Source organism: Melospiza melodia, chromosome 6, assembly GCF_035770615.1.
Source record: "Melospiza melodia melodia isolate bMelMel2 chromosome 6, bMelMel2.pri, whole genome shotgun sequence".
Taxonomy (NCBI): domain Eukaryota; kingdom Metazoa; phylum Chordata; class Aves; order Passeriformes; family Passerellidae; genus Melospiza; species Melospiza melodia.
This window is the reverse complement of record NC_086199.1, coordinates 24,730,742-24,748,790: the sequence shown is the minus strand read 5'-3', so window position 1 is coordinate 24,748,790 and position 18,049 is coordinate 24,730,742. Positions and strand designations below refer to the sequence as shown.

The window sequence follows — 18,049 nt, the reverse complement described above, 5'->3', positions numbered from 1 at the left end:
AGGTAAAGACACTCAGATTAGACAGAGATATAATAGTGTCATTATAAATAAGTATGAGATATAGTCTAAGAAATATGCTAAGTGTACATGGTTTGGTTACTTAGGTCAGGACACAAAAAAATTAATGAGAACTTTTTCTCTCACCCACTTCAAACTACAGCTTAGAAACTTTTATTTGAAAAACAAAGCTTTTGACCTAAAACACTGTTGCTCATTTTCACAGGCATGCTTTCTACAACTAAAATAAAAATGCTTTACTTTGCATTTTATGCTGTCTGCCAGGTATTTCCTGTGAACATCCCATCTAAAATCTCTTGGTTCTAGTAACTAAAGTCTGTAAAGAAAATCCTGGCAAAAGTGTAGTTCTAAGCTTCACAAGCAGCCATTTTAAACAGAAAGCTGGTTTTGTTGTGTTGACAATCACATTTTAAACTGATTCCTTCCAGATGAAACGATGCTATTTCAAACAATGTAATAAAAGTGTGAAGTCAGCTGTTCTAAGGACATAAAAATGATTTATCTGTTCTCTGGTCACTTTTTTTTCCCCTTCATACTGTGGAATTTTTATTTTAAAGAAGAGGTTATCAAATAATAGCTAACAGAAGCCCAAATTACAGAGAAGTAAATAACTACTTGACTTTTAAAGAAACACATCACATACCTGCAATTAATTTTGCACCTCATGATGCCTCCTCTACCGTGTTAATGAAATGTTAAATGCAATGGCTAGATTTAAATAACTGATAAATAGCTAATTCTTGGAGTTGACTACTGACAATCATCAAATTTCAGAGCTTTTTCCTTTGGTAAGAAAGAGTTTTCAGATAGATTTCAGATTTTTTTATCTGCCTGTAACTGGGCATGAGAGCCTTGCCTCAGCTCAGATTTGAGACACAGTCCCCCCCCATCTCTGCATCCTGGTTTGAATCAGTTTCTCATGTTTTAAATACAGGTTTCAGTTCTGGAGACTTAATGGCACTAAAGAGATATCATTTCAGAACAAGCAAGATTTTTAGGGACACATCCCCAAAAAGCAGCATGATCCAAAAGTATGGCTTAAGCTTAATTTGCCATTTAACAGTAATTCCTGAAATCTTTGTTCAGGGGATATGCAGCCCTGGCTGTAACTAAACTCTGAGAGGACTTGGTTCCTCGGTTCCTGGCCTGAAAAATTCTCGCTGGCTGAAATTTTCACGCAGCCCTGGGGGAGCCAAGGAAGCCGTGGAGGGGGACAACACGTATGGCACAGCCTGGTACGAGCTCTTGCCAGTTCTCCAACTCTAGGTGGCTCCCAGCTCAGCAGCGCCCAGGCACGCAGCTTTCAGGGCTCAGAGGCAGCACCATGTCCCTGCCTGAAGTGAGGGGAGCAGTGCCAGGTAGAAATGTCCCCATCAGGGTGCCAGAAGCACTAAACTCCTGCTTGGAGCACCAGGGAATGGCACAGCAGCTCACCCCTTGAAACATGGCAGTCTTTCACACTGACCCAGCTGCTGAAGCAGGAGAAATTCATGGCCATTTTCCTGGGCTACCCAATTTGGCAGACAAATTCTTCACTTTCAGAGAATTTAAACACGTTCAGTGAATTTGATGATAAAGCACAGTATGGTGTTTTCTACATACTAGATCTAATAGAAGGTTTATTATAAGCACAATTATCACACTGATCTATTTAAACATGGTGTTTGAAAACATCAGGAACATAATGTAGCAAAATGACAAATATCCTTGAATGTTAAGATAATACGGATTAAACAATTTAATTCCATTGACCTTCTGAGTAGATAGATTAAAAGGGACTGAAACAATTCTTGTAGGTATCTTTTTACTTCTTTAACATAAGCATCTTATGACGCAGTCATCTGATTCCAGGGAGCTACTGCTATAAATACTAATGTTATCATGAGTTCTATTTATATTATAGTATTAGAAAACAAGACATGTGAGAAATCATATCTTTAAGGTTAAAACTACACGATAATGAAAACAGTTGAAAAAAAATACAACAACTTGAACCTGTACAAAATGAAGATCCTACACCCAATGTGAGTGTACCTCCAGTGGCCTTAGCAAATGAAAACAACTAATGTCAGTTACTGTCTGGCCTGTTTACTTCTAAGATGCTTTTAAGATTTACATGATTTTATTGTGTTTTGTTCCTATAGGAAATAAATAAGCATGTGTTTCATCTTAAAAGCACATGATTCTCAGAAATTATTCTCTTTAAAAGAGTGTTCTTGTTTACTGCATTGCCATGTATACCAGATTAAATTTTGCAAGTAAAATGTGTGTCCGCCAGTAATAAAAATGTGGTTAGTCAAATGCTGCCCTTAGTTACACCACCGTAACTTCACTGTATTTCAGACAGCTACACACATAAAGTTTTTCACATTCCAAAGCCATTTTTTTATGTTTTCAAGTGTTAACATATGAAGATGGGGGTAGGGAACCTCCAGTCAGGAGCAGAGAATTCTTCCCTGAATGGGATGATGAAAACCTCATGACAGTAACATCAGTAAACACGGCTGACTCTGGAGACAGTGCGGGCTGTGGGGCAGGGAGCTCGCCCTGCACTCAGGAGATCCAGCTTCAGGCCTGAACCTGCCGCTACATCCACGGCTGCTCTCAGACAGCTACCTCATAAAATGAGCTGCCGATGAATTCTCCAGAAAACTACTCAATTATTGATACTGAACCTTTATCAAATAATGCAATTTTGTGTCCAACACGTGTTCCTCAGAGCTTTGATATTAAGGGGCTACAAGGGGCCAAATAAGCAACATGCTATCAGGCTGCTCTGTGAGAACCACCTGTGGGCATGTTCTGATCCAGATCTACTTGACTCTACTTGACGCACTTCACAAATCAATATCCCCATCTGTACATTTGAGATAATGGTACTTCCTTCTTCTGTGAAGTGTTTTGAGACCCATTGGTTTAAAGAATAATTATCATCTTTATTTTGTGACTCACTAGTGTTGCAAAAGCATCCAGCCACTTAGAACTGTTGGCACTGGATTAAGAATTGGCTATATACAAAAGAAAGCCTAATGCACATCACCTTCACATAAATACACAAAAGATGTCTTCTTTGTGGCCATATTTGATCTAAAACCTTTTGATATAATATAAGTCAATATGTTAAAGTAAATGATCATGGAAATTCTGCCAGTCAAATTTTATGCATCCCTTTAATCTTGAAAGTAGTCTCTATGATTACTATATTCAAGGCTATACCATAATTTAAATTTTATGTCTCAGCACCCATTCAGAGTAAGAATAAAATTTCTGGTTTTAAGACATAAGTCCAGATAAAACAGAGACAAGGAAATGAAACTGAAAACGGTAAGATCAGATATTGCACATAGGTCCATGTAGACCAAGGGGTAAAGTGACAGTAATTGGCATAAGAACAGGTTTAGGGAAAGATCTATCACTCTGCATATATATGTCATGGACTATGAAGAAGCAACACTTATAATTAGCCAGAAGAAATTCTGAAATTCTTTGATTGAGGGACACCTAGTCTATGCTAAGGCATTGTTTTTCTTTCACTGCAGATATATGAGACCAACGTCCCACAGGGCCATGTAGATTCTTTCTTCCAAACTGCACAGGCATGAGGGCACCTGCTGAGGAGTGTTGTGTTCAAAAATAAATGTACAGATTAAACAGTTGATAAAATTAATTATGTACTATGAGAATTTGCTATGTCTGTACCTAAACTTTGCAAGCCCACACTCCCTGAAAATTTACAAATACTAGCTTTTCTAAAACTGAGCCTTCCTTTAAAGATGTGCAAAGCAAGAACAAGGGTTTAAAGATTCAGCCCTAAGACATTAATTTTATTCATGAAAGCCAGCAGATTTAACACATGCTCCACATTTAAGCCACTACATTATCCTTTATAGCTTTAATTAGAATTTTCAATTCAACAATTTTTTATAAAACTCAATTGACACTTTACATTTTGGATTATATTATTTCACAAAGGAATGTGGTAATTATTTCTGATACTCTAAATTACAGGTTTTTAATGAAGTCTGCAATAAACAAAATAGTATGACAAGAAGATGCCAATGTAGAATAATGTAATCCACAGAATAATTCTACAACATGACAGATGAAAAGAAGAAAAATTAGCAACATACTATTAACTATGTGGATGCATCAGGAAATATACAGATAGACATTTTGGTGGTGTAGTGCTTTTTTTTTTTTACTATATTCAGGCTCACCTTACCAAGGCTGGTACAAGTATTATGAGTCTGTAAGTGTGAGACAGGCCAGTAGGACTAGGAGAGAGATGGATCTATATATAGATTTTTCTTCTCTTGAAGTACAAATGCTAGCAGACTTTCTTCAGTGCTCAGATGGAAGTTACTGTTGCTGAAGGGGAGGCAGAAAAGGTACCGGTGCTTCAGTTTGCAAGATCACAGTTTCTGAAACTGTCAGTGTAGGTGAGTCTCTACTAAGAAATAAGATTCTTGAATGCAGCAAGCAGTCATGGGTCCAAGTTCATTTCTGCTTCTGCTGGTCTGAAGTGCTAACGAGAAACTAAGGAGTGGGGCAGATAGCTCTGTGTGTGTGGGAAATAACATCTTAATCTGCAACTTCTGCTTCCCTCAGAGCACTGAAAGCAGAGCCTTAAGTCTGGTCTTTTGATACCACAAGAATTTATGCCTCTAGAAAGCTGAAATTAATCTCTCCTTTATAAATGCACACTGGGAAAAGGGATTTTTGGCATGACTGACAATGCCATGCCTACCGGGCTGGAAATTTCAGTATTTGTATCCTGTGCAACCCTTATTTGGGAGCAGGGATGGTCAGTGATGATGTTGGTGAGTGCCAGAGACTGGTGCTTGCCTGCATGGCTGCCAGCTCTGCCAGCTTCCTTCCCTGACCTGCTGGCATCTAGCAGCAGCAGAGTGTCCTCTGAAGCCAGGTGGGAAAGCCAGGCCTCAAGAGCGCTGCTGCAGTCTCTCCAACACTTGTCACCATGACATACAAGGCAGGACAAAGGAGAGTGCTAGCAAATTCCTTAATTGCTGCATCATCGCTGATATCACACTGAGCAGGAGCCCTCCAGCTTCTGCATGTTTGCTGATGACTCTGCACTCATCCAGCTCCTGCTTAGTCTTGGCTGCTCTCCCACATACTCCACCCAGAGCTGACAAGTTTTGTGCAGCTTTATAACCCCATTAACGTATGACTCAGGGTGCTGCTTATTAAAAAAGAGGTGTGTGTGTGGTCATACAGACAATTATAGGTACAAGAGAGGTAAGGTGGTGCTGAGAACAAGACAGGAATAATTATAAAGCTATTGGACTGTGTAAATGTGGAGGTAATTGCTCCTTCCCAAAGCAAATTAAACATAAATAATCAAATAACTCAGCAGAAGTAGTGAAGTCTCAAATTAATGACAATTGTGTTTTGCATTTTCCCAGGACCATCTAGCTCTAAGAAAGGCTAACAAGCACTTTAAATTATAACTTATTGAAGCATTGGATTATAAAACTGGAATACAGAACACTACTACCCTTCCTGTTTCAGGCAAGTTAACAAATGAGAAAGTAACAGGTTTCTTGACTGAGTGTCCCAAAAATATCCAACTATAACCCAGGACATTTACTGTTAAAATTATGAGCCCATGAAAATCCAAGTTTATAAGAACAAAGTTGTTTACAGACTTGAAATAAAAGCATCCATCATTTTAATGCTGTAACTGCAGATTAAGACAATGCAGATGGGCATAATTTTCCATTCTTAATATGAGACACAACACCATGTGTCTTTAATATAGATACAACATATACATTCAGCTAGAACATTGGTTTATTCTTACATTTCAAATTCCAACTTAAGTCACTATCTAAAAAAAAGCAAGTGAGTACAAATGCAGTAAAGATCATGATGGTATAATGATCAGTCATTTAACACAATCTAACGTTATTTGTAGGATCTACAGAGAATGAAAAGTTTTCTCTAATAATGCTTTGAGTTAATCCTGTATCAAAACATTTTTCCCAATAAGCATCAGATTATTTTTATGTTGGCTATAAAGCTGTCACTCCTCAATAAACAGACATGCTCCTGGTGGGTTTACCTCACTGTCAAAGATCTGTCAATTCATGCATCATCTCATAAGTGAAACCAGAGAACCTTTACTGCACAGCTCCTAGCAAATCCAGCTGAGCAGAGGCTGCTCATCACCTGAGAGGATTCCCACCACTGCAGCTCCTATGTAATTAGTAGTGACTGGATGCTCCCAAAACAAGTTCACAAAATCCCTGAAGTTAATAGTTCTGCCTCCCTTTAAAAGAAAGTTATGTGACCTTTAATGGTCTGCTCAACTGAGCCTTCGTTTAGTGAGTCTCAATTAAATTTTATGTTTTGTGGCTCCCATTTTCTTGTAAGACAAGAAAAGAGTTCAAGGGATGGATCCTTCTTTGAAGAATTTAATTTTCCATGAAGAAAATGTATTTCCAGTTTAAGAGATACTCTAAATTTTGGGGGAAGGGAGTTTTTGTAGAACTTCCTGTTGGTTTTTTGTTTGTTTAGTTTTTTGTTTTGGGGTTTGTTTTACTTTTGTTTGTTTGTTTGCTGTTTTTTGTTTTGTTTTGTTTAAAGATTTCTAGTGTTTTGTAACGATGAAGGAGTTTTCTGATTCTTTGAAATGGACACTGTTCTGTTAATGATTAGACAATTATTTCCTCTCTTCTTTCCATTGTAATGAGGACAAAATCAGAGGGATGGTTAAAGAATTCTGGCAGTTATTTGTGATGAAGCTTTCCATGAAATTACCAGATTGCTCCAGTGATACTGTAGCAATATAGCACTGGTTGATTTTCAGTAAGAACCACTGCAGCAAATGAATCATTTACATATGTGTTCATAAAAATAAATAATTCCTAGGCTGACTCTGCATACTTGACCTCAACATAACAAGGTCAGAAAATTAAGGCACAATGAAGCGTCTCACCTGAACTGGGCTTTGACATTTTGGCTTACCTTAGTTGCTACTACTGAAAAATATAAGTACAAATCAGCATAAGCAATATTCTCAAATGTAAACATTTTCAGGGACAGGCCATTAGTAACACTTCTTTTCCCACTGTGTTTCTTTATTTAGTTAGGGTTTTTTTTAGTCAATTTAACATAAAATCACAGATGCCAAAAGGGAATTCAGAGTGCTGAAGAAAAATGCCTAAACCCTTTTTCATTTAGTTTAGCTCTTTTCATTTTAGTTTATGCCTAAACTCTTTATAGATTTAGATATTTAGATATCTTCAGAAAATGCCACACACCATTGGGGGTGTTTCCTATTGCCAATATGAAATAAACATGGGGCATAAATGAGTTTCTTATACCCTCACAGACTTACACACCTGAGTCTGAACACCTCATAAACAGATTTTGTTTGCTTAGTGCCTAAATGTGAAGCCCTTTCTTGGGGCTCTCTTCTGCATATTTTTGTGGCCACATGAGGAATGGGTCATCAGGATTAAAGGTTTCCACAAACTAAAATAATTCACATTCCACCATCACTTCCTACACAGCTGTCGTAATCCCCATGCTCTAGAAAACCAGACAACTTGTGAAGACAGGAATGAAAGACTCATGGAGTCATACAGGTTTTTCAGGATTAACTGATTTCTTTTCTTATTTTTATCTGAAATCTAACATTATAATTCATCTGAGATTTTTTTATCTCATTCTTTTTTCCTAGTGCTTACTACTGATGTCTTTCAATGTGAATTTCTGCCTCTGTCTAACTTCCTGGAGAAAAACAGGTACTCATGACATTTTCTTTTAGACTGCTTGTATTGACTGCTTGAATTGAGTATTGACTGTTTTTGAAACAGACTCTATAAAACTCTGTATTAGCTCTTGCCCAACAGAAATTTGATGCAATCCATTGCTAAACTGTGATTTAAATATATAATATTTTCATGTAATCATCTTCTTTTTCCTTCTCACAGATTCCTGACTTGTTACAAACATTAAATATATTCTGGTTTATTTCCAGTATCAGGGCACAAGAGTTCCATAGGAAAAAACCAATGAATGAAAAAAATAGTGAATTATCTTGGAAAGTGTCTCTTGATTTAGACTCTTTCTCCAGATATGAAAAATACTAGTGAATTGGGATGAGATAAACACTCTTTTCACACTCACTGACTCGAATATTTCTATTCTATACTAGTTTTCTATTTAAAAATAGTTCTACATTATCATAAATAATAATATCTCAGTAGTTTTCTTTCGAGAAGCAACACAAGTTAACATTAACTCAGCCTAGAATACCTCAGAAGCCACAGATTATCATTTGTGTGGAATCTTTTCAGCTTTTAACTTTTTAATGTCTTTTGTTGTGAAAAACCACAACATTAACCTCTCAACAAAAATGAATTTGCAACTAATAAGGGCATCTGTGACAACTTCCTCTTCCAATATCATAATGAAACTTCTTTGTATGTCCCTACTTTCTCATTTCAAACCATCCGGCTCTATATGGATGTGCTTAGGTAGTTTAGCTTAGCTAAATCTCACTGCAAGAAACAAAACTGGTCTAGTTATTAATTTTCACTGCTTATCTCACCTCTGTTTTTCCAGTGCAGCTTGGGGATGCAAGAAGTCAATGTCTCACTGCACCTATGCTGCCTCCATACCCAGCATCTGTGCCACTACATACAGGAGCTGTTCCATTTTGATAAATATTTAGGTTGGACTCATGATCCAGAGGTCTTTTCCAACCAAATTGTTGCTGTGATATACTGATAAAAAAAAAAATTGGGTTGCTATGGTATTAAAAAAGTCTATGGAAAGCCTGCCAGCTACTCAAAGCTGGGTTTTACTAATTAGAGTTACCTTGATTAAAGGCTAGCTTCCAAAGAGCTCCTGTGGATAACAGGCTTAACTTTAAGCATATGATTGATCCCATTACATTCACTGGCTTTAACTGGACTGCTCATAAAATTAAGCCTATATTTAAATGCCTTTCTGGATCAGAACCCAAGTCCCTTAGAAGAGCTCAGGCTTAGAGCAGCTGTACCTTATGACGCCTGTATGATTCAAGTAAACTGATGAACACACCTGCTTTTGCCATATTCTGTCAAACTGAAAAGCTGTGGAATTTTGCTTACACAGGTCCTGCAAACATTGTGTCCCACAGGTAACTGGGAATGCCATTTCATCAGAGCTTGTAAACAAGTGATACGCTTAGCCCGAGCTGCTTACTAAACCAGGACGAGACACGTGAGTGAAGATACAGGAATACACTGATGCAGCCATCCTATCCTGCTCCAGTGCTGAAGCAGGGTTTGCACCAGCGTCTCGCTGCAGCTGTGCATTCTTTGACATATTATAATAACCAAAAATGGCATTGTGAGTCTAATTTAGACTAATCAAGTCTTTTCAAGTTGTGCTCGTTATGTAAGACTACGTTTGCCAAATTCTTGCAATTGCAAAAAGAAGAGTGGAATATAAAGAGGATCTAATGTCTGGAAAATGGGTGATTAAGAAAGGTTGCATAAAATTGACAATTTTAAAAACATATACTCTTACCCTTCTCGTTGGAAAATAGTCCTAAAACAGTCCCCCAGGCTCTTGTAACTGGTTGGATCAGTTTTCCCTCTTTGAATTTGGAACCTAAAAAAAATACAATTTACATCACAGCATGAGAAGTCAGGGATTTTAAGTCACTTTTAACTTTCCAATTATTATATAAAAGGAGTTTTAAAAGGTTTTTTTATGTCACTGATTCATTATTATATACTGTTCCTGATATACTTATTAACACTGTTTTCATAGAAGCTGTTAAACCAAGGAAAAGTAAAGCTTTAGTAGTAACTTTTTTTGTAGTTTATGGAACTCACAGTATAGCTATCACCTTTGACATTTACACCTCTTTCTAGTTGTTTGAAAAATAAGCTGTTAACCCTGTGCCTGATCCAAAGCCCACTGAAACTAATGTGAGTGTTTGAGTCAAACCCTGCTTTTGAAAATCTGGAATGTAATACTATCGTGTGTTGCTCATTTTTATATCTGACACAATTACAACAAAAATCAAACAGAGACATGAGCAGATATTAGAGAACCATTCATTTTTCATAACTCAATAACAAGATGAACAATAAAAGCAAGCTATGAATTATTCTAATTGAAACCTTATTTTCTCTATTCAAATTTTGACAACAATAAAAATTTCAACATGAAGCTTGTGGCCTTGAAAGGAAACTCAAGATTATGATTTAAGATTGTAAATTTCTTATTGTTATGATTTATGGATAGCAACAGTGATTTAACAAACTATATTATTTTACTAAGTATCTCAGATAGAGGATCCTATTTCTTTCAGTTAAAAAACTGCAGCTGGCACATTCAAGTAAATAGAATGGAGATAATTAGATTAATTTTTAGCAACATAACTTCTTTTTAAACTGCTGATTACCAAATAGCACTAAAAAATAAAAAGAATATTGCTGTTGGCAATTCCAGTCTAAAACAGCCTTACATCAGGCAATCACTATACTGGTTTTTATTCCTGGCTTCAAGGAATAATTCATATTACAGTCAAGTACACCACTTGCCACAGGTACACTGCTGTTCTGAGGAACATCAATTGTTACTCATTCTGATCACGATACTGGATCTCATTTAAATGAGATAACGAATCAAGGCATTTTTAACTCAAGGTTAAGCAGCAATTTTCCCCTCTCTCACAGAATTCACCAAGGTCAAGTCAACATTTGCATTGTGGCAAAAGGCATTCATTGTTTTGAACATCAGTATTTCTGTGCTAACACAGCTAAAATTTTCTTCAATTTGAGGAAAAAAATTAGAGTGATGCAATTCTTTGGGCAATTATGAAGGCAAGCCCACACCTTTTTTAAAACAGTCAGAAGGAAACACTGAGTCCCTCCATAGTCCTAATAAAAGTAGTTCAGGCACATCTGGGATCTCTATCTGGGGTAACCTCTTTTATTAGCACAAGAACTTGCTGCCAAGTTGGCAGAAAGAAGAATGCTATTCAATAGGCTTACACTCAAATAGAGCTGGTGCATAACATTTTGTCTGAAAAGATCCCTTGGGAAGGCTAATAGTTGAAAAAAAAAGCCTCAATGCCATCAGCATAGTCCAACAGCAATACCAGCTACAGAAGCTTTTACATTGTGGCAATCAAGCAATCCAAATTATAACAGAACCTAGTTTCTATGCACATTTTAATACATTTAAGACTTGATTGTTCATACACCTCAACTCAAAATTAAAAACGTCTTTCTTTTTCTTAAAGGAAACTTGCAAAAACTCACCTCATACTTTCTCAAAGTATTTAAAAACAACATTTTCTTAAACCAAACTCTTTTTCTCAAGTTTCAAGATTTGGCATCCTTGTAAATTCAAAAAAGTATCACTGTTTCTAAAGCACCCTTTGAATAATGCACTTTGGTCTCTTTCACTCTGCAAATGCTCAGCAATGTCCTACTTGCATGTGTGTAAGGTTCCCCACTAAATCATGCATGCAAAACTGTTTGTTGAGCTGGGGCTTTAATTCCAGAGTCACAGTGGATCTCAACAACATAGTGAACATATTTATATAATTCTGTTTAACAGCTTACACATTGGCAACTTCTCAACTAAATTTAAATGATTCAATAAAATTACGTCTTTTATAGCAATAATGTAAGCAATGGCAAAAGAAATGCAATATTCCTGTAGGTAATTTATGTTTTATCAGATGAAGGATAAATTCTTGCTAAAGAAGTTAAGTCAAAGAAGCTTTACATTTATTTCACATATTTGCTTTAATATAGATAAGACTTTAGAGTTAAATGAGTCCATTTGTTACACTGAGTCACACAAATAACATATTCCTTCCTGTAGGGTTTTTGGATCCATTCCTTCCCTAGTAAATCTATTTTACAGCTTTAACAGCAATTCTAAAATACATGCCAATTATGTGCTTCAACCTAGATCTGCGAATTGGGTTCTTTGATTCAGAATTGCTTGCCTCAATAAAATCATGTGTAACTTTTTAATGAACTAACTAATTGATGACCAGCACTTGTTATAAGAAGCTCAGGGAAGAGCTGAAAAAAAAAGTTTGTTCGTTTTCCTGGAGACAACAGTGGCAGCCTCTATTAGTAGTCTTAATAACAGAGAAGAGCTAAAGCATTCCCTTAAAGAAAACCCAAACCTGGCCTGTTTTTAATGATTGTTTAGAGGAATGAACACAACTGTGGGATATGTAATGGCTTTCTCTGCTTCAAATCCGTTCCTTTCTAAAAGCACTATAAAACCACTGAATTTCATGCATTTTTGAAAGTTGGATGGCTGCCTTGTATCCTTTCAGCTTTTGCTAGACCAAAAAAGATAAATTCCCCTCTAAATACCATTGGAGCACTAGCTTCTGATCTAATAATTTTGAAGTGTGATGGCAGGCAGCCCTCAGTGACATGCTGAACAGCCATATGTGCAGGAATGCTTTCCCAGGGCTGCGATGGACGACCTCCTACTCACTACCAGCATCCAAGAAGTGTCAGAAGTCACTGGACACTGTAACACAAGCTTTATCACTTTAAAAATGAGCATCAGGCTAACTTTACTCCCCAGTCATTTTCCTGCTTCTTGGCTTTCTGGGCAGAATGCTGTGGTGCTGGGCACTCCCAACGCTCACTGAGGCACTTTGCATCCCATGTTGCCTCTGCCTACCTGGGACCAGCCAAGGCATTTACTGCCTGCCCCCTTGACCCCTTGCAGTTCCCACATCCATCTCCCATGCCATGAGGGACATCACATTTTCTTTTTCTGGCTTGCAGCAGTCCAAAGGGCTTGGTCTTCCATGTACCCTTTGAAGGAACAGTACCTCTGCAGTAGCTACACTAGATACCAAAGTGCCCTGATAATGTTTAAGAAGAGAACATTGGTGTCCTTCCCTGTTCACTGCAGAAGACACATGTTAAAAGTGGGAACCATGTAAAACTATTTGAGGTTTTGGGGTCTGTTCAAAAGGCATTGAAAACTGATGATCTAAAACCATGAAAATATTTTAACTTACCCACACTAATCAGCGCTAAAAATTCTGCTTGTGAAAAGAATAAACGCAAATTATTGTTATTTTACTAGCATGAGAGAGAACATTTTTTTCATGGTTATATCAGTCCTTGATCAATAAGTCTCAATGGGCTCTGCCTGAAATTCCATAATGTAGAAGATGCTTGAGTTCTTTCAGCAGTTCTCTGAACCACTTATCATTTAACAAGTGATCCATCATGCTGTGTAGCCAAGACTCTACACAAACACATGCATCTGTTTCCAATGCCTAACTCACAGTCCTTGTTGGTTTTTTAATAGCCAGCATTTCATTCTGAGTTCAATAAACTCCTCAGTCAAGATCATGCTTTTCTGATCCTATTCCTATTGCAAAAGCCCTCTAGGTAATCTTTTCTAATAGAATCAATATCTATAGAACAAATAGATGCATGTTCTTTATAGAAAAAGATTCTCTCACATCCCTCTATAATTTGCTAAATTTTTTGTTCATGTTTCCTAAATATCTCATCAAAGTTTTCTTGTGCACGTCTGCTACTACATTATCCAGATATTTAGTGCTTAAAGTCTGTTTACCACAACATTACCTAAAAATCCTCCCTGTTTTATTTACTGATCTGAGCTGGAGAAATATTTCTAATTCATATTGATGTTGTTTTCGCCATCTTAATATCTAAAAGGAAGAGATCAATATTTTCATACCTAGATTGAAGCACATAGTGAGATTTAAGACGCAGTTATGTAGGACAACCACAGTGTGATATGGAGCAGTCCAGACTTGTCAGATTTTTGCCACTGGGTTTGCAAAGACCCTTGCGCATAAATTCCAGAATTTCTTGCTGTTTTCATGCAGCACTGCTGACTGGTTTCTCAGCCACAGAGTTCAGAGGGAAAGAAAAACACTGACTCATAGAACCAAGCTTTATACCAGGCTGCAGTGCTTGCCAAGGAGTGGCAGCCTGAGCTGTATTTTCCTTCTCTGCACATCTCAGTAGGATTTTATCATACTTTCTACTTGGTTTTGAATACAGCTCCTAACATTTCCATTCATGGCTGGGGTTTGTGCAGTACCAGAGCAAATAAACTTGGGCACTGACTGACGTATATGGACGCTATAAAGAAGAAAATTACGTGGCATAACAACAAAAGAAATTAAAATATCTGTGCAACTTTAATTTTAAAACAACTTTAAAATAAATGTATGATCTTTGGAAAACTGAAAACGTGTATAGCTTTTTTGCACTTTCAGTAATTCACATGATTCCAGACACTCCTAGCTGTATTTACCACACCCTTATATGTTGATAAAAGAATGTATAGTCTGAAGTTTTATATAAATATACATTATTTAACAGTTAACATACTTATAATAAAATAAAATAACTGCATTATATTTTTAAAATATTTTGATTTGTTAAGTTAAACATTTATTCAGGTGTTACTATGAGTGGTATCTACTGATGCTTAAATTTCATGCAAAACTTTAGACTGGAAAACGGACCTCAATAATATAATTTATTTCACTTTTTGGCTCAAGTTCTTTGAGTGGCTTATGTTACTCACAGGATAATAACTAAGTTGAGAGTATAATTCTGCCACTTATTTTAATAGTAAATCATAGGAGCTGTTAAAGAGCTGAATATTACTTTTCAAACAAAAAAAAGCCCAATTATTTTAGGCAAAAGATAGAAGTTTTGCTACTTCAGAGGTTCATATTTTGAGTGTTCTAGTATTGCTATGATGATTATTTAACTGTAAAAAGCATATAAGAATATAATAAAGTAGTAACATAAAGAACAGGTAAAGAAGAGAACTTATTCCAGTTATTCTCCATACTAGCCATAGATTTGTCTCAAATCTATGGTAGTTAGATTTTGTAGCTGAATTTTCTTACAGTTCATATTTGTCTTACAGAAATAAACCAAAATCATAGAAAGTGAAGCAATACTAAAAATTATTTTAAAATTAATCACAATTAATTTCATTTTGTTGGAATTAAGTATTTTCCCTAAATGAAGCACATCATTAAATACAAAAACTGTGAAGTCTTAAACCTGACAAAACAGCTTCTCTCAGCCAGTTCTCTGAATGTGACTCTTACTCTTAGACCAGAGAAAGGTACACTAACTAGAAGAACAACTTAATCTTTCCTGTACTTCCTATTTCTTTTTTAGATGACTTTCCCTCCTGTCTTGCTTTTATATTCAGGCTAAGCAGCACATCATTCCATCAAAAATATCAGTGGGGAAAAGAACACAGTACAGTAAATTTATTTTTATTTATTTAATTTTTTAGACAATAAAGTTGTATTTTTTTAATATACTAATGAAGAACTCTTCTGATTTTTTTCTCTTGTATTGATTCTTCCATTGTGTGCATGGGACAAACATGCAATAGCTATAACATCAGAAGGAAATTTTTCTTTACATGTAGTTTTAAAAAATATTAATGAAAAAAATAACTTGACCACAAGCAGATCACATTAATCCATTTAACTGTTTCATGCAGATCTACTCTGCTAATATTGCAGAAGAATAACAAAAAAAATGTAGTCATAGCACTTATATATGAATAATTTCATGTTTTCCCAAGGAAGAAATTCAGCAGAAACTAAGTTCAAACAATAAATATTTTAATAATCTAATTCCATTAATGACTGTGCGTGTGGAGAGGGAGTTCTAAACAACAAAAACAAAAGTAGTGAAAACCAAAACTTTTTCATTCCACACTAAAAACCATTCCGGGAAACCTCATGAATGTGCGAGTTTCATTTTATTCCACGGATGAAAATACTGAGAATATTTGAATTACTCCTTTACAACAAAGTGGACATATGGATTGAGGCTCTAGGCTGGAGTCCTCCCCACCTATTGCACACGCACAGCAAGAGCTGCCTGTCCTCACCCCAGCCTCCAGGGCCTGCAAAGCTCTTGTGTTTCCAGGTCCCAGACACCACTGGCAGCTGCGGGGTTCTATGAGCTCCTCAAAAGTAGCAGCCTTTCCTCATGGCTCAGGACTTGCAAATAATACATATTGTTATTATCCTCTAGAAGTGTCTCCAGTGTTCTTCTGCGTGAAAAGCCCATCCACATGTCCTGCCGGAGCAGGAACAGCTCCGCAGGCCGCTCTGCCAGTGCTGTGGCTGTGTACAAGGCACGGCTCTGTCACTGAAGCTTTGCTTTGGCTGCCTAGATACAAGTTCTGAGCATTAGATGACAGCTATGATCATAAAAGTGACAGCTATTTCAAAGATCACGCAGTATTTTGTGTGAAGGATTGTGCAATACACCTGATCTTAACACAACAAGATCAGCCAGGATGTGCTGACTGTAAAAGCAATAGGCAAATTTAGGCACTACTTGTGTTTTCTCCCTACATCTTCCTGTGTGTAAGGCACTTAGTTACACTGGTGAAAGAATGTGCAGAAATCAGGAACGGTAAAAAGAGCATTTTGTTTTTTACAGTGATGGTTTATTTCTGAAACCTTTGTAATCTCTATTTCCTAAGTGAAAGTAACCCCCCCAAATCTATGGACTTTTTTGAGCCTTATCTAAGCTGGACAAATCATTCAAAATGGCACCACAAGGAATAATTTTGTATTGCCAGAGATGATGGAGCTATTTGTATGATTTTAAGTATGAACAGTCACTCATAGCCTAAGACATCAACAGAAGAAATCTGGTTTTCATTAGTTTTGAATAAAGTCTTATATGTTTTCCTTCAAAACAGCTTATAGAGAAACAAGGGACAAACTGATGAGGAATATAAACTAATGACTAGAAGACATTTCACAACAACTCATATATTATATGATAATTATATTAGGACATGCAGTCTCATGTATGTATGCAGTCTCAGTTCAGGGAAAAATGAGAATGTGGTTTGGCTGATTTCAGTGTGAAACGTGCCTACTTAAAAAGTGTTCAAATTTTTTATCTCAGTTTAACTTCTATTACAAAAATGTATATGTATGTCCTCTCTTGACCTCTTGTTGGAAAGCAATTCTTGTGTCCTGTGACACTACTGTGATCTATGACCCTTTACTGAGCTTCTGCAAATTAGCATTGTTAAAGAATTGAAATGTAGTTATCAACATTTCACCTATCAATTAAGTAATACCAGGTTAGAAGAGTAATTTTGCTGCCTTTAAATGGTAAGGCTATTCTCCATTACTCCAAAGAGATGCAAAGGCAAATCTCAACACAGCTTTGTAAACTCCAACACGTGTCTGATTAGCCATAGAAAGGCTTCAAATGATCCCTTACTGGTCACTACTGGACAATACCTGAAATACAAACAGCAAGCCCTGCTCTAAAACCATTCCAATTTCAGAAAATGTAGTAAAGATCTACATGCTACTGGAAAAAGTAATATTCTTCCTCTACAATTTTTGTAGAAAGGGCCAAGCACTTCTACACAGCTTTCTCAACAAAGCTTTGATCTCAGTGTCTGTTGTGGAAATCTCACAGCACCTCTCCAGAGAAGGCAGAAGAATTTTTGCGGCTTTCTGGCATGAAGATGGAGGGGGAGGATTTTTAGGTGGGTTGTTCAACACTTTTCAGTATTCATTAACATTTTAAGTCCTTTGATGAGATCAATCCCCGCACAGCTGAATGCATTCTTAATTTTTTCTTTTTTTTGGTATTAAAATGATTTAGCACCAAAAATTTTCAAACCACAACAAAACCTACATTACACTTACTCCCTATGGTCAAAGTAAGAAAGATAACAAAAAATATCTTTTCTCCCAAAGGAAAGAAATGGCCAAACATAGAAATCCAAATTCATTTTTAGAGGAAAATAGCCAAAATAAAATTGTGAGTTGCTGAAAGAAGTGTTAGTTTTGTGCTGGAAAATATTTGAAAGGGAAACAATTTCATTAATTTATTGTGGCTAAGATTTTTTAAATATTGGAAAGCATGCAACTAGACTAAAACTGCTGAAAAATGGAGCTAAATATCCTGCACTTGAAAGCATTAACACACATGCCCTTTCTCAT

The 18,049-nt window shown here is 36.4% G+C and overlaps 1 protein-coding gene across 6 annotated transcripts in view; it reads right to left on the bottom strand.

Moving 5' to 3' along the window:
• The window catches only part of SLC25A21 (solute carrier family 25 member 21), a 231,216-nt gene that overhangs the window by 47,570 nt on the left and 165,597 nt on the right, over positions 1-18,049 (bottom strand). For 5 of the 6 annotated variants that reach the window (XM_063160346.1, XM_063160347.1, XM_063160348.1 and 2 more), the window contains one exon: positions 9,565-9,648. In XM_063160346.1, the coding sequence (XP_063016416.1) occupies positions 9,565-9,648 (84 nt within the window). Of the gene's footprint in view, positions 1-9,564; positions 9,649-18,049 lie in introns of those variants that run through there. The other variant, XM_063160351.1, reaches the window with a different exon arrangement.